General features: G+C 36.9%; 1 protein-coding gene across 13 annotated transcripts in view; it reads left to right on the top strand.

Annotated features, from left to right (window-relative positions):
- LOC122229851 (ABI family member 3 binding protein) overlaps window positions 1-25,210 on the top strand; it is a 257,228-nt gene that overhangs the window by 121,519 nt on the left and 110,499 nt on the right. For 9 of the 13 annotated variants that reach the window (XM_042955386.1, XM_042955382.1, XM_042955385.1 and 6 more), the window contains exons 10-20: window positions 2,854-2,931; window positions 4,838-4,912; window positions 5,668-5,742; window positions 6,592-6,663; window positions 7,113-7,187; window positions 18,230-18,295; window positions 19,427-19,501; window positions 20,054-20,128; window positions 21,002-21,076; window positions 21,962-22,033; window positions 22,831-22,905. In XM_042955386.1, coding sequence (XP_042811320.1) covers window positions 2,854-2,931; window positions 4,838-4,912; window positions 5,668-5,742; window positions 6,592-6,663; window positions 7,113-7,187; window positions 18,230-18,295; window positions 19,427-19,501; window positions 20,054-20,128; window positions 21,002-21,076; window positions 21,962-22,033; window positions 22,831-22,905 — 813 coding nt within the window. The remainder of the gene's footprint in view (window positions 1-2,853; window positions 2,932-4,837; window positions 4,913-5,667; window positions 5,743-6,591; window positions 6,664-7,112; window positions 7,188-18,229; window positions 18,296-19,426; window positions 19,502-20,053; window positions 20,129-21,001; window positions 21,077-21,961; window positions 22,034-22,830; window positions 22,906-25,210) is intronic. The other 4 variants (XM_042955387.1, XM_042955388.1, XM_042955383.1 and 1 more) reach the window with 2 other exon arrangements.

Genomic DNA, 25,210 nt, shown 5'->3' with positions numbered 1-25,210 from the left:
ACATGACAAATTTCTTGTGCATTGAAAAGTTTGGCAGCTAGTATATTTGAAAATGTCCACTAAATCCATCAAATGTACCATCTTAAAAGACTACATTTAAAAATTACATTTTAAGGTTACCGCATTTAATGAGAAGAGATATTGCTTAAATAGTGCTTTATACTACCAAGGGAGAAATAAAGTTGCCTGAAGTTATTTAACACCGCAGTTCAGAAATGTACTATTTTCTTGAGGGGGTAAATCCTAAAAATAATATCCTCATTCCAACAGGGCCCATCATGGGACATCAAGAAATTAATAGCTTTTGTTCTAAGAACACATGGTGTGAGTAATGAACGAAATAAACAAGAAAGCTAGTATTACACACACCCCTCCCAGGGGCATATAAAGGGTTTGCCAAAGCCAAGACTTACCCTGCCAAAAATGAAAGGAAACAACTGTGTTGAAAAAAGGTAGAGAAGAATCAGAGAGGAAAGGGAATTTCCTGGGTTTCAGGCCATGTTCTTGTGGCATTTTACTGTGTTCTTGCCAAGACTATGGTTGTACATAATGTAGGTGAATGCCCATGGCTTGATAAGAGACATAAAGGCTCTTTCATTCAAAAATCTCTATCTACCAATTTCTCTGATGTCTGAAATGGCATTTTTAGAAACATACTATGCCTTTATAAGGTATTAGTGATGTGAGAAGAATACAAATGTCTCTTGAGGGTAGTTTACCTTTTTTTTTTTTCCCCACTAACAGCCTAATTTTAGGTTAATGTGATTGCCAGCTGAGGGCATGTTTTTAATACAGGGAGCTAAAGCAAGGTAATCCAGAGCATTGTTTGAAATAAGATCTATAGGTTAAAATAAATAGATAAATAGTCCTAGTCAGCCAAGGAAACCACCATAGGCTATTACCCAGGAAGGAGGAAGGCTACCACCATAGGAAGGAAACCACCATAGGCTATTACCCAGGAAGGATTCGCAAAGGTGTCTTAAAGGAGAAGAGGACACTGAAAAGAAAAAAAAAAAAAAAAGGATTAAAAAACCCTTTATCTCACATAAAAAACAAAAAACAAAAAAAAAAAAACCTTACATGGTAAACCTTGAAAGTAACAGGTTTCATAAAAAACAGAGTTCATAAAAATCTGGAATCTGAATGTTTTTTCCTGTGCTAACAATCACAGTGGTTCAAAACAAAAGCTGTCACAGCAACAGAAGAAAATGTTAAGTTCAGAAATTTTTAAAATGGAGTTTATTATAAATTTCTACTGGATCTGCTTTTTAAATTATTTCATAGAGTCCCTCTCTTTATGCCCTGCTAAATTAACTTGAACAATGGTATTTAACATTTCTTTTGTACAGAAATGCTGTGCAACTTTATGTGTACATGAATCCAAAACACACACTTGATTGTTAGATGTGGCAAATATGGAAGCACTTGTGATCTCTATTTCTAGCACTTTAAATCATTCCTGAAAACAATCAGCTGTCTGTAAAAATTTGTTGTAGACCTCCATAATACAGATTGAAACTGATTTGTTTCTATTATCATTGTGAAAGGGATGACTTTACAATTGTCTTGAAGTCCTTCAGAATAAATAATTTGTTGCCCATGTTAACTGTTAAGAAAATGGTCTTTACAACAGTGATGTGAACTACAGAAGGAAGTTTTTAAAACTTTTATCCTCAAAGAACTTTGAGAGAATCATTTAGATCAATAGTTCTCAGCAGAGGGCACCTTTGTCCCCAAGGAGATAAGTGGCAATATCTGGAGACATTTTTGTTTTTCACAATTGTGGAAATGCTAATGAAATCCGGTGGGTAAAGACCAGAGATGCTGCCAGACATTCTATACCACACAGTAACCACCCCCTGCCCCACTTCCACCACCGCGAACCAACAAAAAATTATCCAGCCCAAAATGTCACTAAAGCCAAAGTTGAGAAACCCAAGAAGTTCTGTATAGTCTTAGGACTCTAAAAAAAATTGAAAAATTAAAAAAAAAAAAAAAATTCCATCTGATTATAATCATTCCAAGGTTACATGATTAGGGTATCTCAAGGATGAATTAATTAATTCATGCCACTAGACTTTCAAAATACTACAAATAAGTCATTGATTCAGGGTGCTACATAGCTGAATGAAGTTAATCCTAAATGTATTTTTAAAATAAGAAATATCTTAATCATTGGGAATCCCTGGTGTAAGAATGTATTTTCTTTAAAAAAGAATACTTAAATTTTAGAAGAAAGTTTCCATAGTTTTCTGAAGAGGTTAAAAACAAGAGGGAAAAATTATTTTATTGTTGATACTAAGCTCCCACAGAGACCAAAAGATCAGTGTTAATATGTGGCTCAAATAAATAGCTGTTATTTTTTGCCACAAATATTATTAAATATCTTAGTTTCCTATGTGTTTTATTTGTTTTTCTCAAATTTTGGTGTCATAACCTATTGTTTTATTACTATGTATAATAGAAGAAAATTTCTATGTATTCTTTTTTTTTAAATTAGGAGTACTTGCATATAAAATTCTAGGGAGTATTTGCAATACAATCTATGCTTTCCAGAAACTCCTATTTATGAATCAGTATGACTTGAGAATTATCTCAAGTATTGGATTGTTATTTTTTTCTTCATTCCAATGCCAATTTAAATCTTAAAGAATTACCTAGAGTTAAGGAGATGGAATTCTGAAAAATCCCTGGTTGAAATGCCCAATAACTTTGTTGACTGCCTGGGGGGAAGAATTAAGAGCAAAATAGATTTCTTGAAATAATAGGTTACTTGATTATGTTTTCATGAATTATATTTGGACACTGTGTTATGAGGAAGTGAGGTGAATTGTTTGTTCTCTGACTTTATAGCTAAGAATGAAACGTTGGCATTACCTGCTGAATCTAAAACACCAGAAGTAGAAAAAATCCCAGCACGGCCCATAACAGGTAATGCGGTCCCTATGTTGTTAATTTTGAAAGAATAAATATTTTTTGAAATGATAAATGATTGACAAGTTTACACCTTTTTTCAGTGAGGGGCCATTAGGAAATTAATCTTCATCATAAGCACAAACAAAGAGATTGTAGGTCCTTAATTTAACATCTGGAAAACCAACTGATGCAGAAGGAACTATTGAATCTTATGACCCATATGTAATATGGAAGATATATTTCTCACTCGCAATTAAAATTGTCACCTCAACATTCTAAAATATTTTTATACTAAAATGTAATACTGTGGTTTTGGTGCTTTCCTTTTATATGAAGACATGAGTTCATTTTTCATTTCTTCACTTTTGCAAGTGGTCAGTTTAGCAAAATGCCATTATCCCTCCAAAATCTGTACCTTGATATCTATGAAGGCAGCCTGGAATCACTTAATCTATAGAAGATTATGAAAGATTAACAATCCAAATATAAAGAAAATATATAATAGTTCAGTAAAAATCCTTTCAAGAATAAATGTGGACACATTTTCCCCATAGTTGATCAGCCGTTACTAACAAACATTCAAGCATTTCTTCTCTAATGAACTGCCCAAGTCCAGCCCACTGGGGACATGTTATTCTCTGAACCACAGAGTTTTTGCCAGAGCAATACCACTTTATCCAAGTCCCAGTGAAACAAACATTTGCCCAGAATTTCCCCAAATCCACACTTAGCAAAATATCTCCAATCTAAAGTGAATTTTTTCATCTGTAAAATTACCATAAATTGAAATATCCGTGACATTTACCTTGTACTAAAGTCTTGGATTCATAACTGGTCCAGAAAAGATAAATATTGGTAGGGAAATAAAATAACGTGATTTCAAGAAACCTATTCAAGTAGGAATATTTCTGCCAGAGTAAGAAGTATATGCTTCGACCTACATGGGAAATGGACCTTCCATTCCCCACCTTCACAGGTGTGGGTCAAAGGTAGAAGCTATTTAAGATGCTGGAATAATCTATTCAAATAAAATTCCTGGGTAACTTTTCTAATTTCAATATAATTTGTCAATACCAAGAAAAGCATAGCCATGACTCAGTGGATGACTCCAAGTCCTTTTCTGCCCCAAAGATTGTATTAATTTTTCCCAGTTATACTTTATTGTCTTAGCACAGTATCTGATGGGAGAGTCTACGAATTTTAGTTCTCTGCCAAACCGTATTCACAGGTTTCCACTTCAGAAACACTTAGGCAAACACCATACCTCATTATTAAGTATTGTGTTTATTTTGTGTCTTTATCCTGCAGAATTCTGGGGTCATGTAGCTCACAGTTCATTCCGAATCCCGGTGATCCTGGTTCTTATTTACCTGAGCTCATCTTTGCCTTTGATTTAGCATTTGGAACAACCTTGTGGTTGAGCTTTTGAATCCTTAACATAATTTCAACCCCGTTCCAAGTTTTGCATGTTGACTGCGGTTTGGAAGAGAGAAATATTTAATGTAATAGTTTAAAATAAACCTTTTTGCCTTAGGTCATTGTTTTATTTGCCCATTTATTAATTCATTTAATAGATATTTGCCCCATGCTTGCTTACTCCAGACGTTGTGCTAAGCCCTGGAAATAATGAGAAGGAAAAAAGCAGGCAAATAAAAGAATATGATTAGTAAGTACTTTCATGGTGGTCAGTTCACTGTGCTCTTTGGAACACATTGAAAGTGCACCAAACTTAGCAAGGAAGGGTTGGGAGAAGTGTCAGCTCAGGTGCCTGGGGCAAGCCAGGGAGTCCTTCATGGACTTGAAAAGGATTGGTATATATAAGAGTCCGTTACTAATTCTAACTGGACACCAAAATGCCTTATGATCTTTGGTTGCTTCATCATTTTATCTTAATTTACAAGTTGTTTTTTTTACCTTCCAGTGACTCCTGAGTCAGTGCCAAGAACCACGAAACCTACTGTGTCTAGTGCATTAGACTTTTCAGAAAAAACACTGGGTAATTCTAAGAACTTTTTTTTCTTTAATAATTCCCAACACTCATAGAAACAAAAAGAAACTCCAATGCCTTCATTCCCACCTCCTTGATTTCCCCTGCTCTCTTACTAGCAGTAGTGAACCTTCCTATTTCTTGGACTAATTCCATTAGAAAGTTAACAACGTGTTTGATTTTGGTGACTCATATTTTAGGCAGCCCTAGATTCTAGATGCTGACCACACACACTTTTTACCAGTCTTTTGGGATGTATCGGAAAAAAAAAAAAAACAAAAAAAAACAGAATGCCAGTCTTTTAACCCACAAATCTTGCAGGGGTAGGGGAAACCTGGAAGTCTTCACTGTGTCTGTGCTTTCTGTTTCAATAGGCTTCCCGAGTCTTACGTGCATGACACTTCAGGAGAATCCCCAGAAGTGTCATGACTTTTAATAAGAACTTCATGTCATGCAAGTTAGCAGGTGCTCAGTCCAAGAGAATCTAACTTGCTTTGTCCTTTTCTGCTGAAGAAAAGGAGCAGCATGTGATTTCTTGTGTACGTGTGACGTTGATCTTCCATGTCACACCACACCCTTTGAACCTTTACCTTCACATTTTAACAGCTACGCGAAGCTTTTCCTGGAGGCGCCAGCTTTTCCCGTGAAAGGCATCAGCTGCCCGGTGCACCCCGTGTAATGAGCATGCTTCACATGATGATGTGTTAACCACAGTGTCAAATCCTGACTCAGGGAGTTGCTGACTCAATTCTTCTTTATTTTAGTTCTCAGCGAAAGGACCCCGGAAACACTGCAAACTGTTCTAATACCTAGGTTTGAATTGTCACTGAGCACTCTAGGTAAAAATTATTAAACATTACAGCTTGTTATTACCTTGGAAATTTAATGCATGCTTTAAAGAAATCCTTAGGCTAATTCATTCAAATTGATCTCCTCATAGGAAAGAAGGGACAAATGCTTTATAGAACCGTAAGCTCCCCAACGTCAAGCCCTTAGATGTTAGAAAACATTTTATAACTTAGGATCCTGAAGAGTCTTTATGACAAATCCTTTCGCGGTTTTTCTTTTTGGCGGTCATATTTTGATATTATATGTGATTCTTCTTACTCAAAATCACTGTGTCACTGAATAAATTATTTTCTATACTTTTTCTAAATATCTTTTTACTTCATTGTTTATCCTGGCCGAGAAGATAAATTTATGGTCTTTTTTGTAGACTGTTTCTTAGAATTTATTTATGAGTGCAATATCAAAAATTGTTGGAGGAGGAGGTTAAATATAAAGCCATGTAGTTACTGAGATTCTATCCTTAAAAGCCATTAGATGGACATTTTTTAGTTCAGATGTGTTTAGTGCTTGATTTGAGTTAAAATGAAATATATCTAAGGGCACACAAACACATAATTAAAGAAATTAGGAAAGTCATTTAGTAAAAGTGAAATGGAGAACCACAATTCTTCAAATCTAGCAGCTTGATTATAAAGAATAGAACAAGAAGCTTGATTATAGTAGCCAGCACTGACATCACAAGAATAAGAAATACGACTAACAACAATTTACTTGACGTGAATAATTTTCCTTTTTGTGTCTTTTTTTGTTGTTTTTGCAAGCTTGAGATTTTGAAAAATCTTTTCTCTCTTCCTTGTACCTCACTCAGGTTGTAACATGTCTTATATGTTTCGTTGCAGCTCCGAAAAGCCTTCCAGAATTTCCTCAGGCAAAAACACCCTTCCCTTTTGAGAAACCTGGGGGCACCTTGGGTAATAACAGCACCTTAAACCTAGTGTTAAGATGTGGGTGCAGATTGCTTAATTGTGTAGGCCACGTTTACTGGATCCTATGTCAGCAAACTTCAACGTACTGATGAATTTGGGTAACTCAACCAAACAAGGGATTGATTTAAAAACAAAAAACCCTTATTTGATGACAGTTTCTACAACTTCAGTAACAGTCATCATTGTGTTAATTCTATATAGATTTAGGTTTTGTCCTCAAAAATGTTGAAAGTATGACACCAAATTCTGGCCTCTTTCTGATCACTAAATGCTCTCTGGATGGATGCATAATGATTTCCCAACTTTTGATTGAAATAGTGTGTGCTTTTAATTGCAAGCTTCTGGTAGTCACGTAACCATACCGGCAACCTATTTGTATCCTTTTCTCCTCTCAAAAAATAATCTTCAGCGACTTCCATTTCTTTTTGCTGTAGCTTCCATTGAAAAGCCATGGATTGTGCCTACAAGTAAAATATATGAAGATTCCAAACCTCTCCCACCTCAAACTGGTAATTTTTTTCTTTTTTCTTTTTAAAATCAATTGGAACAACAGTATTGAATAACTTCTCTTATTTTTATTTTTATAGGTTCCTTAGTTGATTATCAAAATACTTGTAGTAAATGGTAAAGCTATAATGCGTTCTTGATACTTGGAGGAATGTCGTGTTTTTCTCAATGCTAAAGTAAAACAGCTTTGTGTTTGTTTTAAAACTCTGTTTTAACGTCTGGATATATAATTAGAAGGGTGGCTAGAAGGTGAACTGTGAATTGGCACATGGATTTTCTAGAGACCTCTGTAGTGACATTGAGAACAGTAACAAAAATAAGTATCTTGGGTCTGATGTGTATCAGCTTAATGTTTCCCTTGCAGGTGGATATTTGTTTTTTGATTTTTTTTTTTCCAACAAAAATATTCAGTAAATAGTAGAGAGCTCACTATGTGCAGGGCATTGCTAAGTCCTAAAATCTGTTAAGAATATTGTGATAAAGAGGAAAGACCACAGATCTTGGCATTAAAAATGGACCTTGATTCCTGTTCCGGCTTTCTCATTAACAGTATACTTTAGCTCTTTTTTCTACTTTCCTGGGTCTTAGTTTGTTCTTTTATAAATTGTGGCAATTGGCTTTTTCTCCTGAGAATTCTTTGTCCCACCACTAAGACTGATGAGGGAGACAGCTTCCCTTTAAAAAAAAACACAGCAATAACATATTTTCTTAATTAAAAAGTTATTTCCTATACATCTTGTCTTTGCTAGGGGTCTAGCAACTAAAGAGAATAGTCAGCATGTGAGAATTATACTAAAACCTCAGAAACCACTTGGTATGATTACATCCATGATTTTTGTTTTACTTGTTTGTATTTAATTGTTGTGCACCTTCTAGTTGTGATGCTTTGAGTACGTATAATATAGTATGTAATGTAGTTGAAGTTCATGTAATGAAGTTAAGTACACTGACATTTTGTGGCATTTTCCAGAAAGGATTCCAGCAGAGGACTGGTTTGAGAAAGGAGGAGAATGAGCCTTCAGAGGCATAGATGTTAGCTAAATTATTCCTTCTCTGGTACATGTAATGGGCTCAGATCTCAGCAAAAGATAAAAGGATGTCATCACATGAAGTAAGCATGTCTATTATAGTCTCCCCTAGTTTTCTCCAGTGGGAAAACACTTGAAAGTTGGTGATGGTTGTCAACCATCCAGAGAAGTCTCAAATTGGGTCTTACACGGGCTTCATTCCCCCAGAGTCACTGACCCTGAAACTGTAATGCAATTACTTAATGTGGGTGCAAAAATATCCTTAGCATTCCAGGTCACCTGAGTCTAAAATCTGGGTCCGGGGTAGAGTTTCATATGGAGCCATTCCACAGGCCCAGCTGCACTGTGGCTATGGAGCAACAACCAGTCTGTGGACCTGTGTGATGGTTTATCTCCTGCACTGTGGCATGCCTGGCCTGGCTCCCATGTCCTTCATGAGGATTATGGCTCTCAAACCAAACTAGGGCCCACGGGACTAAATAAAGGCTTAGGCCCCTTTCATCTCTTAGCTTGGGTTATTTACCTTGGGGGCATAGGGCAACCTACATTTCCATTGAGCAGCCTGTAGTTTTTTTGTGTCTATGATTATCCGAGAATGAACTGACCAGAGTCTCAAGGAAACCGCTTATGGAATTTTAACGGCAAGGACATGAAATATATATAAATCCTGAACTGAACTAAGCTTTGGGGAGGGAGGAGAATATGTTGGGAAGGGAGGATTGTAGGGTTACAAAGAGAGATGAAATTAAAGATCCTAGTGAAGGAAAGGTTCCTTTTGCCTTTAATTCCAGAAAGGAATATTCTGGCCTTGCTCTGATGGAGTATGAATAGTGGCTAATGCAGCAGGAAGTGCTTGCATTATTCCGTTACCTCACTGCTGCCAGAGCAACCTTAAGCTGCCAGAGAACTTCCAACTTTGACTGCCAACCCCCTCTGGATGAAGTGTGGGGCTTGTCATGGCTATAACAGTTCAGTAGGTAATGATCTCAGGCATGAGCATTGGCCCTAGAAATTTGCAAGCCTTCCCTCACAACACTTAAATTTTATATTTCTGCTACTTAGTATGCTCCTTGGAACAGCAGCATTGGCATCACCAGGGAAGTTGTTAAAAAGGCATAATCTTGGGCTCTACTCCAAATCTACTGAATCAGGATCTGCTTTTTAAACAAGGTCTCCAGGGAATTCGTATGAATGTAGAGTTTGAGAAGCACTACCTTATCACTAACCTCTAATATTTTACACATGTAGGTAAGAATCATCAAATGTAGTCAGTTGTAGGATGGGAGGCCTCAAGTCAATATAAGATTGGTTTCTCAAAGTGGGTGATTATGTCTTGTTTCTACTAATGCTTCTATCTCTTATGTAAGTGTTCTGTGTGGCATCTTCCTAACATGTTAAAATTAAAATTTATCCTATATATTGTGACTTAAAGAGTTGATATATTCATGCTATCCTTTCATTCATTTAAGACTTTCCTGTTTCTTGTGATTAATTTTGTGTGAATTTATACGTGTACTAAGTTTCTATTTCCTATTTAGTTTCAATGTATAGGATTATTTTACTTTCCAGTCATTCACTGTGGTTTCCTAATGGAATTGTTTTAGAAAGTCAGAAGAGAGAGGGGTAGAGATAGTAGTGGAATGCTGGTCCATAATACCATTTGTCCCATTTTTAGTTATTATATCTTTTGAAGAAATGATACATTTTAGCTGGGGTTAATGATATTATTAACACTTGTTGTTAATAATGAACACATTTTGTTTTCTTTGGGGTATAGTTTGTCTGTATTTGCTATATGAACTCCCTTCAGCCAAAGACCACTAGGACCACACCTGTATTTGAACAAAGTTAAAGCTATTGCTCATTCTAACAATGGAGAATGCAGAGCATGAGGAACTGTGGGGTCCTTGGTAAGAGGGTACTAGAAAGGACTCACTGTAGGACTTGGTCTTGTTTTAGGTGATTCTGGGGAGGGTCCAAGGAAGCAATGCCTGGATTGGCTGCTGCCAGAAAACGGGAGTAATTCCATAACCAAGTATCTTAATCCTTAACTAGAAGGCAAGAAGAACAGTGAAGTTGTGATTGGTAAATCCATATTAGTCAGAAAGTGGGGATAGTAATTTTTGTTTTGCACACAACCAAACAGTGGTCTTGTTTTTGTCTTGATCTGTGTCGGTCACCAAGCGGTCTTGTCTGATATCAGTGTTAACTTCAAATTGTTGATGTTGAGCAGGAGAGTGCCACAGCCCAATTGTGGGTGCCAGGCCAACTCCTGGGTGCCAGAGGCTGCTTTTCTCTTTAACAACCATTAAGTGTGACTTACCAGTACCTTTTGTAGAATTCATTTTGCTTCAACATTTACTAGATTTGTTTTCCATATTTACTTCATGTTTTGTATCAAATGATCACAACGCATGCTCTCAAAAAGCTGTCTGTATTACTTTGGGATATAAAAAAGCTGTATGAAAATTCTAATTTGCATGCTGATTATTTAAATCCCTAGGTCAATTCAACAGATTATGAAAGAGTGAAATAGGGTATTTGGAACTTGGAATATTGTGGAAAATCTGAGAAGTGTAATGATCAAACATGTTCTTCCCCACTTTTAGCCTATTTGCTCCAACCTTAGTATGGCATTTTTTGATCTCATCATTTAGAATTGTATTTTGTATTCAACCTTCTCTAAAGTATGTTGAAGTAGGATTGATTGATGTCTTTATTCCCTTGGCAAACCTAAGTTTTCTTAAAGTTTAGAAAAGAGAGGATTAAAATCTACTCTATAATTATACATCAGAATGTATACTCTTTAAAATAAATTCTATATTAAAAGAAAGTTGGCCACCTTTTAAAAATATGTAAATGCTTGTAACAAAAACTCAGGAAAGAAAATTTTTCTGATGACATGATAGAATTGGTCTTAGGTTCTATTGAAAAGTGGCCAGTTGACTATGATTTCTGTGTACTATAGAATGAGTTCTAGAAGAGTAGTCTACCTTCCAGTCCCCCAAAGAATTGTGCATTTGTGTGTATGTGCACGCATTTGTTGAATTGCTTCTTCATTGGTATAATTTTGTATTTGCACAGCAATTTCCTATTAAGAGATTGAAAGGTTGTATATATACCATCCTATTGATCCTCCAGAAGTCCCTGGAAATAGAGTTACCATTTTCTTTTAAAGCAACAAGTGAGAGGCTTGCCCTGAATGAGTAGAGGAGCAAAAACTAGATCCTCATTGATTTCTTTCCTAAGCTTCTAACAACCACACCAAGTTAAGAGTGAAATAATGTTATACAGTTTACTTCGAAATTTTTTCTTGAATAGCTTACCAACAGAGCAAATGATGCTAGGACCAGGTGCCTTCTAGATTTTTAAGCAACATTAAGTGGTCTGTGAGTAAGACTGGCCACTTTCTGACATTCATTCTTCTTGTGAATGTGATCACTGATCTGTGACCTATGCAGTGACACAGCTGGGTTAATAACCAACTCAACTACGTAGTAGTTATGTGGCTGTAGACAAGTGATTTAACCTCTGAGAGTCTCAATTTTCTCACCTATAAAATGGAAATAAAATTTTTTTCATTGAGTGTTAGGTCTTGGAAATAATGCGTTTAAAAAAATAGTGTAAGTCACTAAATCTAATTCGCAGTACTTGAGAGGTACTCTGTCATCCTTTCCTTAATACAGTGGACTCTTGAATTGAATGCATCCCCTTCCTACCACACTGCCCATCCCAAACCTCCTGAATTGCTGCAGATACTCAATAATAATAATAATACAATAACATGACTGAAAAAAAGGAAGAAGGAAGAGAGACAATAAAAAGACTCTAACTTGCATATAAGCTTAACAAAAGATTGTTGGATCTTCATTTCACTTGTTTAAACATTTTTTAAAAAGAATGTATAGGATATATGCATTGTTATTTAAAGAGGCATTGCCCCCATGGAATGGTCTGACATCTTATTAACTCTGGGCAAGGATGTATAACACAGCCACGCTGTTGAGTTAGAGTAGCAACCTGAATCTTTCTATAAACTGGGCCCTGAGACCCTTCCTAGGTTCAAGGAGTAAAATGATGTGTGACCAACTTGCTCTGTTTTCCATGGGCATCAGAGGTGGGAGAGGCAGCATAAATGCTGTGTGTACCGTCCCACAGCTCAGGCACATGCATCATTTCTCAAGCCCTTATGTCATTGAAAGGGTAAGATGGAAATCATCTTTTGGTTTCTGGCTTCATAGTGTCATCAGTGTTAAGCCTCCTTAACTTGATCATCCACTTAAAAAGACCATCAGTTAGTACCAGGAAAGAATTTTTTTTTTAATTTTTTAAGTTTATTTATTTTGAGAGAGAGAGCATGAACAGGGGAGGGGCAGAGAGAGAGGGAGAGAGATGATCCTAAGCAGGCTCCATGCTGTCAGCCCAGAACCTGACTCAGGGCTCAAACTCACAAACTGTGAATTCATGACCTGAGCCAAAACCAAGAGTCAAATGCTTAACCGACTGAGCCACCCAGGTGCTCCAGAAAATATTTTTTTTTGTTTACTTACTTTTAAAACAAAGTTTTTTTTTTAAGGTTTATTCATTTTTCAGAGACAGCATGAGTGGGGGAGGGGCAAAGAGAGAGGGTGAGAGTAAGACAGGCACCCCAGGCAGGCTCCACACTGTCAATCAGTGCAGAGCCTAATGTGGGGCTTAAACTCATGAACCGTGAGATCATGATCTGAGCCAAAGTTGGACGCTTAACCAACTAAGCCACCCAGGTGCCTGTAATACCAGGAAAGATTTAAAGTTTGTTTGTTTTATTTTCAGAGAGAGAGAGAGAACGAGAACATGCACACCCAAGCAAGCAGGGGAGGGACAGAGAGAGAGGGAGAGAATCCCAAGCAGGCTCTGTGCTGTCAGCACAAAGCCTAATGTGGGGCTCGAACCCAGGAATGGTGAGATCATGACCTGAGCAGAAACCAAGAGTCGGTTGCTTAACCGACTGGGCCACCCAGGTGCCCTAGTACCAGGAAAGATTTAAAGCTCAATTCAGACAAAGATAATGGTTTCTTTATACAACCCAAGATGATCTGACATGTTCATTTTCATTTTTAGAAAACTCTCCTGACTGTTGTTTCCTCAGTGTACCCAGACTAACTGATTTTTCCCTCCAAATGTACTGTGACTTACTATTAAGACAACTCATCTTCTGGCATAATTCCTTCCCCTTGAACAACAAACAGTTATCCTTAGAAGCTTTCCCTTGACAACAGAGTCAGAACTGAGAATGATCAGCCTCAGTCTTTTCATTAGAATCTACTTTGAGAGCTGCCTTTAGGAGTTCATCACTTACTATTTTCAGTACTTTGTAGAACTTCAGGAAATTACTATATGCACTTAAGATCTATAAATCATTTAAAGACCTGAACGCTGAATGATCACACATGGGGAGTGGTATACTGGTTGGAAAATTGTGGTTTGCTCAGAGTGGTTGAAAAGAGATTGAACTCTATCTACATTTGGACCTTACTGCCTCCCTGTGAGTTGTTGATGATTACAGATCTGGCCCACCCAACTGGATTAAGCCCTAGAGAGGAGAAAAAAGTGGAGATGAGTGGTAGTGTTGATGCTTACAGAGCAGGAAAATAGGATTCACGTGTAGCAGATGGTTTACAGATTCACTGTGGCCTCTTAGAGATTTACAGCCTCAGCCTTTGGTTTTGCTTCATGAGCGTTTTCTTGTATGCACTATTTTCACAAATTTCAAGTCCAAACAGAAAGATACTTTATTTTTCCATCAACTAAGGAAAGCACGATGTATTTATTTAAATGGTACTGAGAACTGTGTGTGTGGTGTTCATAAATGCTTTTCTCATCCCGCTATTTATTGATAGTCCTATTGTATCTTCCCGTTGCTTCTTCATATGTTTTTAGGATTCTATTTCCATGGCAGGGTATGGCCACATAAGCATATGGCAGGTAATTAATTGTGTAGTAGAGGAAGAGATCTGTGTGCACAAGTATGTGTATCATAAAATAATTAAAGGGGCCTATTCATTTATTTTCATTTGTCCTTACTAAGAGCATGAACCACTCAGCTGTCAAACTGTTATTTGTTCATTGTAATGGCCATCTTGCAGGTTAACTCTATTCTACTAATTAATAGAATAATTATTCCTATTAATTTTATTGAGTCTCCACCATGTACCAGGCTCTGGGGTAAAATAAACTTTGGAGTGCGTCATGAACATGACTGACTCAATTTCTGTCCTAATGATGCCTTTCACCTAAGAATTTGATGAAAAAGGAAAGTCTTTCACATAGGTACTAACATTCATGGAATTTGAATGGAATAAATTGATAAGTTCTTAATAAGCGGAAATGCTTTATCTGTGTGCTATCACATTTCCAGAGCAATATCAGAGCATTTTTATGATGGGATTTACATCTGATTAGTTTTTTAAAATCATTTTTAAAAAATGTACAACTGGGGCACCTAGGTGGCTCAATTGGTTAAGCGTCCGACTTTGGCTCAGGTTACAGTCTCATTGCTTGTGAGTTTAAGCCCAATATTGGGCTCTCCACTGTCAGCACAGAGTCCACTTGGGATCCTCTGTCTCCCTCTCTCTGCCCTTCCCCCACTAGCACTCTCTTTCTTTCTCTCTCAAAAATAAACATCTAAAAAAATAAAACATGTAACCAACAAAACATAATTTAACAATGTGGTTTTAGGAAGTTGTGAGCAAATGAGCAAATGTTAGTATGGCTTATTTCATAATAATTTTTCTGAGAAATATAAAAGTGAAATTGAGTTATCATGATAAGTCATTACTGCTACTTGAAAGAAAATAATTGCTTTTTCTAACCTTCGAATTGAACTACCTATTTTACTTGTATTGGATTGGTTCTGCAACTTTTGGTCCCATTTATGTTCTGTGAATGCGAGACTAGAGATGATGCTTAATGTCAAACAGGAGCATTTCCTCCACATTAGTGATAGAAAATATTTGCCTCTAAACAGTAATGCATGATAGCATGTGGAGAGTCTAAGAAACAGGAATTTGCTCTTCACTCTTAGCTATCTATCACTCTTATAGCTGAAGTAGCCTTTTAAAAGCCAAGAGGCCTAATCATTTGACACATTTTACTCTGGTATAGAAACACATATACAAGAATTTCGTAAAGAAATCAAGAGCTTTTTTTTTTAAATTTATTATTTTTTTAATGTTTATTTATTTTTGAGAGAGAGAGAGTGAGTGGGGAGGGGCAGAGAAAGAGAGGGAGACAGAGAATCTGAAGCAGGTTCCAAGCTCTGAGATGTCAGCACAGAGCCCAACGCAGGGCTTGAACCCATGAACAGTGAGATCATGACCTGAGCTGAAGTCAGATGCTTAAACGACTGAGCCACCCACGTGCCCCATTTTTGTTTTTTGTTTGTTTGTTTTTGTTTTTGTTTTGAGAGAGAGAAAGCATGCATGAGCAAGTAGAGGGGCAGAGAGAGAGAGAATCCCAAGCAGGCTCCACTGCTGTCATTGCAGAGCCTGATGCTGGGTTTGGTCTCACAAACTGTGAGATCATGACCAGAACTGAAATCAAGAAGAGTCAAATGCTTAATGAGCTGAGCCACCCAGGTGCCCCAAGAGCTGTTGATTTTTAGAGAACTCCATTTTTGACATTGTTCTCTCCTCCGGTATCTATTATTTGAGATTCACAAAACGTGTTTAATTTTTTTAATACTTATTTATTTTTGAGAGAGAGACAGAGCACGAGCGGGGGAGGGGCAGAGAGAGAGGGAAACACAGAATCGGAGGCAGGCTCTAGGCTGACAGCACAGAGACCGATGCAGGGCTCGAACTTGTGAACCGTGAAATCATTACCTGAGTCAAAGTTGGATACTTAACTGACTGAGCCACCCAGGTGCCCCAAAAAAGTGTGTTTAAGCCATGAGTGAAGGGGGGTGATAACATGCCTCTCAAAGCTGCTCAAACAACATAAAACTTCCAGCAAGTGGTATTTGTGAGTTATTAGCACTCTTGTTCTTAACTATTCAACTCTCAGAAACTCCAGAAATAGAAATAGCAGGGACCAAGTCTTCTGGAAGATGTGTTATTTTAATATTAAGTATATTTGAGAAAATGTTTTAGGTGTGAGAGGTCTGTGATACTTGGGAGCTTCCCGACATGAGGCACCACGGCCAGAGGATGACAGAAGGAGGGCTTCCTTCCCCAGTATAGTGCTTTCTGAGAATAACTTGAGGGAAGATGGCAGCCTGGCTTGCAACCAGGCAAATAGAAAGGAATTATCAATATAGAAAAGAAATAGAAAGGGGGTACTCTTGGGACAAAAAGTACAGAATATAAGAAAGCTGGTTCAGTGTTAATAGATAGAAGGGATGTGTATGACTTAGGGTAACAAAAAGACAGTTGTAGCGTTTTTCAAAAGTTAGCAGCAATATAAAAGTCAAGATATTTATTCATAACTTCTAGTATAAGAAGTTTAAATAGAAGTTGGGAAAGTTTTCCTAACTTGTTTGGTAATACATAGAGCTGACTTGGGTATATCCATGACTTGAAATTGGCTTGAAGCAAGCAAGATCAGCAACCACCAGCATTTTTGTCCTTCAAAAGGTTTGTCATTCTTATCTGACTCTTTAAAATTGTAGCTAGGCTAAAGAAAACCTTGCATTGCAATTTAAAGCATTGGCTCTTAGAACATGTGCATGACTCAGAATGTTCTTTCTGTTTTTGAAGATTTTGCGAAGTAGTAGATTGGCCTTCACAAAGAGAATTCTCTTTCCTGCCTCTTCAGTATGTGGTGCAATATAAACTGCCCTCTGTGCATATCTGGGTGTATCACACAGTCTGATATTATCTTTCTTATACCTTCCACTAGCACTGGTTCTAAGTCATGACATGGTCGCTGACTGACAAGTAACCTTGCTGAGTAAATTTTCCTATGAATTCCTTTTTAGTTTATTTCTGTAGAGCCATTTTGAGTGGGTCAGGAAAGTAACATGTATCGCATGACAATTAATGCTTTCACTTCACCTCCCATTACCATACTGACAGCTCTTTGTGCAGAAAAAGAGAACATCTTTAATTTTTATTTTGATGCTCTTTTTGCTTGCAGATTCAACTCTTACGTGAACATGAAATTTATCCCTGTATTAAGATCAACCTTGTTTTTCAAGGTCACCCTGCTTTCCTTGGTTTATGTAGAATATTAAATTTATCCTGAAATCCACCTAGATTGTAGAAGGGCTCATGGCTCCACTAGGAATATAGAAAGAAAGTTGCCTCTAGGTAAAGTGGCAGGAGGCGTGGTGCAAGAAGAGAGTACTGGTCTTAACTCAGCTCTTCTTGGCCCTGTTAATGGGATGACAAATACACTGAACTTGACAAAGCCTGTGTGGGACCACTGGCAGATGTTTTCACAGCTGCGAATCTCAACTTCATCATGTAGAAAATGGAATTAACACCCCATTATCTAGAAAATGGGTATAATGCCTACCTCACATGTTTCTCAGGGATATTGAGAGGGTTAAATAAGCTGATATGTGAGAAAGTGCCATGCAAACTGGAAAGTGCTGTCCAAACATAAGATACCATGATGGTAACTTTTACTAAGTAGGAAGACTAAACTATTTGGTGCAAATAGCTTCAATGTGACTGTTGTTTCCTTCTTTGGAAATCTCTCCTCAAATTGCTTCTGACTCATTTATGTTTATACTCTTTGAAGCTCTTTGATTTAGAGCTGGCACCACTTCATTGTAAATATATAGCACTATGTGCACATCACCCACGAGGCCAGTGCCAGGGCTCACTGTACAAAAGCCTTTAGTTTGGGGAAAGCCTAGAGGCAAGTCTTAGTGATTGCTTACACATTTAGTGACAAGACCAATAGCCCAGAGCCCAAACGCACTAGCACTTACATAAAACTCTGTTTTACCCAGCATTAAACTGTGTCATGAAATTTTTTAAAATTAATCAAAATTAACATCTTCTCTTTTGTTTTACCTTTTCTTTTAAAAGCAACTTATGATGTTTTCTCAAGCCCTACAACATCAGATGAGCCTGACATATCAGAACCCCATACAGGTATACCCCGCCTCTCAATTCTTTCTTTGGATGCCAAATGTTCTGGCAACACTATGCCTCGTTCTTGCTTTAACTTGCGCAGAGTGAAAAAGCATACTCTTCAGGGTTCTGCAGGAGAGAAGTGGCAGTCTGTGTCAGTGAGATGGATTCTACCCATTTCTCTGTTGAGCGATTACTTCTTTATCAGTAATAAGCTCTGCCACACGTGGGAGATGCAGATAAATTTGGTTGCCACTGACCCAGAGTAATGTATTAACAGAATCACTCTAAAAAGGTTTTAGATTCTTAGGGACTTTTCTGTAGAGCAGTGGCTCTCAGATGGGGATGATGTCTCTCTCTTCTCCCCCCCAGAGGCATTTGGCAATGGCTAGATACATTTTTGATTGTCACAACTGGGGAAGGTGGCACTGACTTCTAGTGGGTAGAGGCCAGGGATACTGCCAAACCCCTGCAATGTACAGGACAGCCCCCGTCCCCCCAACAACAAAGAATTATGCAGCCCTAAAAGGCAATAGTGATGAGCTGAGAAATCATGCACTAGAGCAATCATGTCATTCATTGGTCTATAGAAGTTCAGTTGGGTCTAATCTTTGGCAATCTCCTACTGATCCACATACAGTGAATGTAACTCAATCTAATAATTCATTTTAGCAACTGTTTATTAAGCACCTACTAAACTAGGTACTATGAGAGATTCCAAGTCAATATGAGTGGTCTCTGCTAGACATAGATATATGTCTGATATTTTTGTATATTTCACCTGATATCCACATTATTTGTGCCATGATAAAAGCAAATAATTTTAAATAGCAGAAAATAAGAGAAAAAATGGAATAGAGTGTTGAGTGTGTTCAGTTAGTAGTTAAACAAAGGTGAGAAACCAAAAAAGCCAACTGAAGACAAGTTGAATACATGAAACGTTTTTATAATGGTTTCTAATGTTTAAAGTATACATGTTTTTAAAAGTTCATCTTCAGCTCCTAATGAATCACTAGTTTTAAAATGTTGGTCAGCAGTCATTCAAGTGTTCGTGATACTTTTCCCCATATGAGGAATAATTTATTACTCATGAATTTGTATTTTATTCTTGGGGCCTTCTGCTTTTATAAATGTTGACATTTATTCCAACAGAAACAAGTGATCCATTTCTGGATTCTGTCCCACCTAAAACTTCTAGAACTCTTGAACAGCCAAGGGCAACACTGGGTAATGTTTTTAACAGAAAAATCCTACTTCGTTTTCCATCAAGAGAAAATCCATGTGAATGCCATTCTTCCAAATGACCATTTCATTCCATCACATTTAATCATTTATTTCATTCCTATTTCTGAATATATATATTTTTTCCTGTAATGCAGTCATCTTATGTTCCATTTTGGGTGTGTGCACCCTCTCTTTCTCTCTCTTTTTGAACTCTAATAGGTGATTATTTTTTCCATCCTTAAAGGAATGAAAAGCTTTGAAAACTGCATGGACTCTTCATCATCCATATCATCCCATCTCATGTGTTTATGGCCTGTATCACCTCTTTTCCATGTGTTGAGACTGCCTGGAGTGAACTGCTGAATGATCATCATTCTGACCTTTTCTTTAAATCATTATTTCATCCACCAGCTTTCAACACTATATGCATTTTTCATTCTTAATCATGGACTTGTAGCATGTGCTTGGTAACACCATCTAAAAAGCATGTTAAAATCCTTAAAATACCTCTTTTTAACTGGAATGACTTGGTGGGTGGGGTGTTTGTATTTTCAGCTCCAAGTGAAACACCATTTGTTCCTCAAAAACTGGAAATCTTTACTAGTCCTGAAATGCCACCTACAACACCTGGTAACTAATGATGTTTTTATTTGTATACTTTGAAAGAACAGATAAAATGACCAAAAAGAATCTGTTACGTTGGACTTCCAGAATATTTTCAGTAGTAAATATTTCCCTTTATTCTATACCATGAAATTCTTCCAAGAACTAGGTTATCTATCATACTTTGCCTTGTGAGAATCCTCAAAGAATCTCCATAATCTTGGTGTCCATATATTTGAAGAATTATTTCCCTTCTATAATCCTTTCAACTCTGCCAACCAGAAAACAGAAGTGGAATTACAGACCATAGTTACTCTAAAGTACATTCCCTTCTATTCAGCATGATTAGATAGCACTTGGTCAGAATATTTTTCTCAAAGTAGTCTAAATATAAAGAGCACCAAATAGATTCTATAACCCTGGAAATGATAAGAAAAGATGGGTAAGAAAGATAACACAGCCTACATTCTATAATGGTCTAAAAGTTATTAGAATAATGTAATTCATTAACTCATGGTGAGGTTAGTAATGAGCTACAAAATTAAAGAAGTTCTGAACTTCCATTCTCTCAATCCCAAATATTTGTGTTTGTCCTCTGTTGTTTGGTAAATTATCTTTTGAGTTCTTAAATGTACCTTGTGTTCTTGAATCCCTCAAGAGTGCTTACCTCCCGGTACATTTAACTCAACAATATACCTTCAGTGTTCATATAGATACTTAATTCATTTTGGCCCAATCAGCACATTTATTGAGAACCTTCTGGGTATAAAGCACAGTGCCTGGCATTCTGGGCATACAAAGAAATAAAAAGCAGTTCTTGTACTCAAGGAGTTTACAATTGTGACCTGATTGGCCTCTGTGCAATATTATTTATCAAAGCTATATTAAATCTTCTTTCAGCTACCCAGCCAACTACATCTATCCCTTCTACACCTAAACGACGCGTCAGGCCCAAAAAACCAAGAACCAAACCTGGTAAATAATGGTCTCTTTAACTTCTCAGGATACTTAATTCCAAATACATAATGTCTCTATTTTCTTTTTCATAAAAAGAAGCTATATGATTCTACAGGTCAAAGTTTCTTCACAAAATTTGAAATTAGCTGAAGATGAATTAATGCAAAATGACAAAAATCAAACAATTTTTCAATAAGACTTCATTGAAAATTAAGTCCGTGATCTTCTTGCTTGTGAATTTTGGTATAAACCCAGAAACAAGTCCTAATGTCTTGTTAGTGTTAGGAAGTAAGATAGTTAGTGTGATTTATTTCCTTGGTATGCATGTATATTTAGGTGTTTATTAGGCTAGCAGTTGGTGTTTGGGGAGCCTACTATGTTTTCAACTGAGCTAGGGCAGTGGCTGAGAGGAGAGACCATGACTCTGACTCTCCAAATGCTTATAATCTCAAAAAGATTCTACAGCAGAGAATGAGAGAGCTGCTTGTGAGACTATAATACTTGTGCAGAAGCTCAGAAAAAGAGTTGAGGATGTAAGCTTCAAAATATGTGTAGGGTTTAGACAGAGGAGAAGGAGGAGGGAACACATCCCAACACCAAATTTGCATGGTAGAGGTAGCTTATCAGGAGGTACTATTTTTCACTGTCAAGTAATACACTCAGAATCATGCCCAACAAATCAGGTTTTGCTTATTCCATGATAGTATAAATAGTTTTTTTTATCGCCTTTACTATTATGACTGAACTTAGAGATTATTTCCCAAAACCTGTACTCACTGCCTTTGTAAACACTGACAATTAAATATGGCAGGATTTGAAAGGGTCATTCAGTTATTCTTCGAGCAATAATCTTTTTATTGTCTGTAGGATATCTTAATATTTTTATTTCCTTTCCATCACCAGAAAGAACCACAAGTCCTGGAACAATTACATCTAAAATTCCTAAAAGCCCTGAACCTACATGGACAACACTGGGTAATGACATGTCCTTAGTAGTTAGATGTGTTACTTAATTTTACCATGAAAATCCAGTACCTTAGCTTTTGTGTAATGTCTCAGTCACTGTGCTAGTTGGATAATTGTGATGATTTCATAGAGTACAGCAGCCCTGTGACTTTCATGATTTTGGGTAATTGGTCCCATAGTTAATGTACCTGAAATCAGCATTCAGACATCATCCTGTACCTTGGAAAGCTGGAAAACACGGCTGCTTCATCACCTTCCATAAGTCATTGCATTTGAAGTAGAGTCCTAAATACAGTTCTCCATTTTTCTGAGTAAGATCCTCAAGTTCAACTTCAGACTTCATTTGGAAGAACCATGTTCTATTATGATGTTAGTAGAATTTCTTTGTATAGTAGATCATGCATTATATCTATCAGTGATTATCAATCTTAAACATGCCTTCTTTCTGGTGCTTAAAGACTTGTATGTGGCTGAGAAATGTGAAGTAAGGGGGCCAAATGATTCCATAGATTTTTTTCAAAGATAATGGATTAAAGTAATGTTCTTTGTGTAGTTATTGTTGCTATTTGTAGCAATGCCATTTCTGTTAGTTCAAATATGTCCTGAAATGTTTTTTTCAAACCAGATGAAAATTTATCACTTTATTCATTCAGTGTTGTTCTGTAAAATATTCTTTCAGTGGAACACTTGCAAAACCTTCCAAGATGAAGAGTTCATTCCACTTAAAACATAGCTTTTTCTTTTGTGGCTTTAGACACTGAAATGCCTAAATACTGATTTGTTGATTATTTTCTTTACTTTTCCAGCTCCCAGTAAAACACAATTTATCTCTTTGAAACCTAAAATTCCTCTCATCCCAGAAGCGATAGACACCAAACCTGGTAATTACCCTGAATTTTTTTTCTCCAAAAGTAGGGTTGAAAATTTATTTTATGCCACTCTTTGGAGTAAGAACTTCTGATTTGTATTTTGCTATTTGATGCAATTTTTCCATGAAAAGTACAAAAATGCAATGAAATGATCTCATTATAACCAGCCCTTCTGATATTATGGCAGCCTCACTCTGAGCTGTTGGGTGGATGACCAACCCAGAGAAAATACAGAAATACAGTGATGTGAGTGATTGAGGACTCCCTTGTCTAAGACAACGAAATAGTTTCCAGTACCACAGTTGACTGGAATTCTGATCACACTAAACAGCCTTTCAGCCTAAAAAGGGAGAAGTGTTTCCCTCCCCTAAAAACTCTGCCCTTGTTTTAGAGCTTCTCAGTTCTCCAGCTGCAAGATCAGAAAGGGTAGTATTTTCCTAATGCTCCATTACTTCTTTCTGAATTGAAGCTTACATCTTAACACTGACATTAGTTTACTCCTCAGGATATAACAATGATGGTTTGCTGAAGAAAAGAAGGCTCTTTTGCAGGGAGGGGTTATTCTGTATATGTAATTAAAAACAGAGACAATTCTCTGCATATCGATTGCAGGACATAATGAATGACCAAATCTGCATTTTATTCTATCTATCCAGAATCTATACAGAAGTTTAAATGTTGACTTATGAGTATCCCTTTATATATAGGAATTTTGTTGCTATTCATCATTTTCATCCAAATTTTAAACTCTTAGCTTCTGGAAGAATATATTTCTCACTGTCCTATTCAATGGATTTTTCATTAGTGCATGTTTACAAAGTAAACAATGATTGAACCAGAGATTTTCTACTTAAGCAGGCATGATTTTTTTTTTTTTTTTTTTTTTTTTTTTTTTTTTTTTTTTTTTTTTTGCAGTGAAATGGGTAAGGAAGAAAAATGTAACTGCTCAGAAAAGGAATTGTCATGACTCCCTTCAAAGAGGCAGTGAGATTTCCAGGTGTAGGTGTCAGACCAAAGGAAATGAGGGATTAGTCAAAAGGATGTGTAGTTGACACTGTGACCATGGGTGAGGTCTCCATGTTGGAGAAAGGGAACTAAGTACTCTTACTCCGAGAGGTTACTTGGTAAAGGAAGCACATAGCTAATGAAACTGAAGGCCCCTAACAGTTTATTTTTTAATGTTTTATTTATTTTTGAGGGAGAGGGAGTGCAAGCAGGGGAGGGGCAGAGAGGGGGTGGCATAGAGGATTCCAAGTGGGCTCTATGCTGATAGAAGCAAGTCCCATGCAGGGCTTGAACTTACAAACTGTGAGATCATGATGTGAGCCAAGGTCAGACACTCAGCTGACTAGCCACCCAGGCGCCGCAAGAGCCCTAACAGTTTAAATCAATGAACTCCAATAACTATATGACAGAAGGCTTTAATGTACATTTATTTAAAAATCATGCCTAGAGAGCTTTGGAATAAGATAAAAACTGTTTTGTTGTATTTTGAAAGGGAGCTATTACTAAGTGGATTGAGAAATATTATTGGATGTTTAGACCACTAAATTTAAATACATGTCTCTCTGATCTAATTATTCCTGTTAGTATAAAAGTTGAAAAAAGCAAAAAAGTCTGTGTTTGATCTTAACGGTTTATACATGATTAGTTACATTATTAATTTCAGTCCTTTCTAAAGAAAGGTTTAGTAGAAATTCATTAATACAAATAAGGGGCGAGGATGTGTTTCTATCCATTTAAGCTACTTGAGCAAAGAGACTTGTTAATTTGACATTTCCTTTTAAAATGTGGCCAATTATTTGGAAGCTAATGAATCTCTATTCCTCTGGTGTGTACCTTCTAATCACCCAAGAATATCCAAGCTTTTCCCCCTGGCATCAAATATAACCACTTCAGAATCTGCACCTAAAGTTACACAAACTCAAATTGACCTCCGGTGGTCTGAGGCAACACAGAGTAACAACAGGATCTCTGCAAACCATTGCTTGGGTTTTAGCTTTTTAAAATGTATTTATTTTTATTTTAGGGCAGGCCACCATTATAGCTTTGCGGAAGATTTCTGTTTCTAGCCAAGGTTCAGGAGAGCAAATCAACCACCAAAAGCTTTTCTTATTTGAGTGATTCATTGCCTTTCCCACCGCTCTCCTCACACTCTGCTATTTTTCCATTTCACTTTCCATGCAAGTTGCTTTTCCTCTGGTTTTCCTTTGTGGTTAAACTAATGAGTAAAAACCCACATTGGGTTTGGCTTATTTTGTAAGCATAATCCAGTGCTTTCTTGAAAATCCCACCATCTACCATGTCCCAACGTGTC

Source organism: Panthera leo, chromosome C2, assembly GCF_018350215.1.
Source record: "Panthera leo isolate Ple1 chromosome C2, P.leo_Ple1_pat1.1, whole genome shotgun sequence".
NCBI classification, from domain to species: Eukaryota; Metazoa; Chordata; class Mammalia; order Carnivora; family Felidae; genus Panthera; species Panthera leo.
This window is presented reverse-complemented; position numbering and strand designations above follow the sequence as displayed.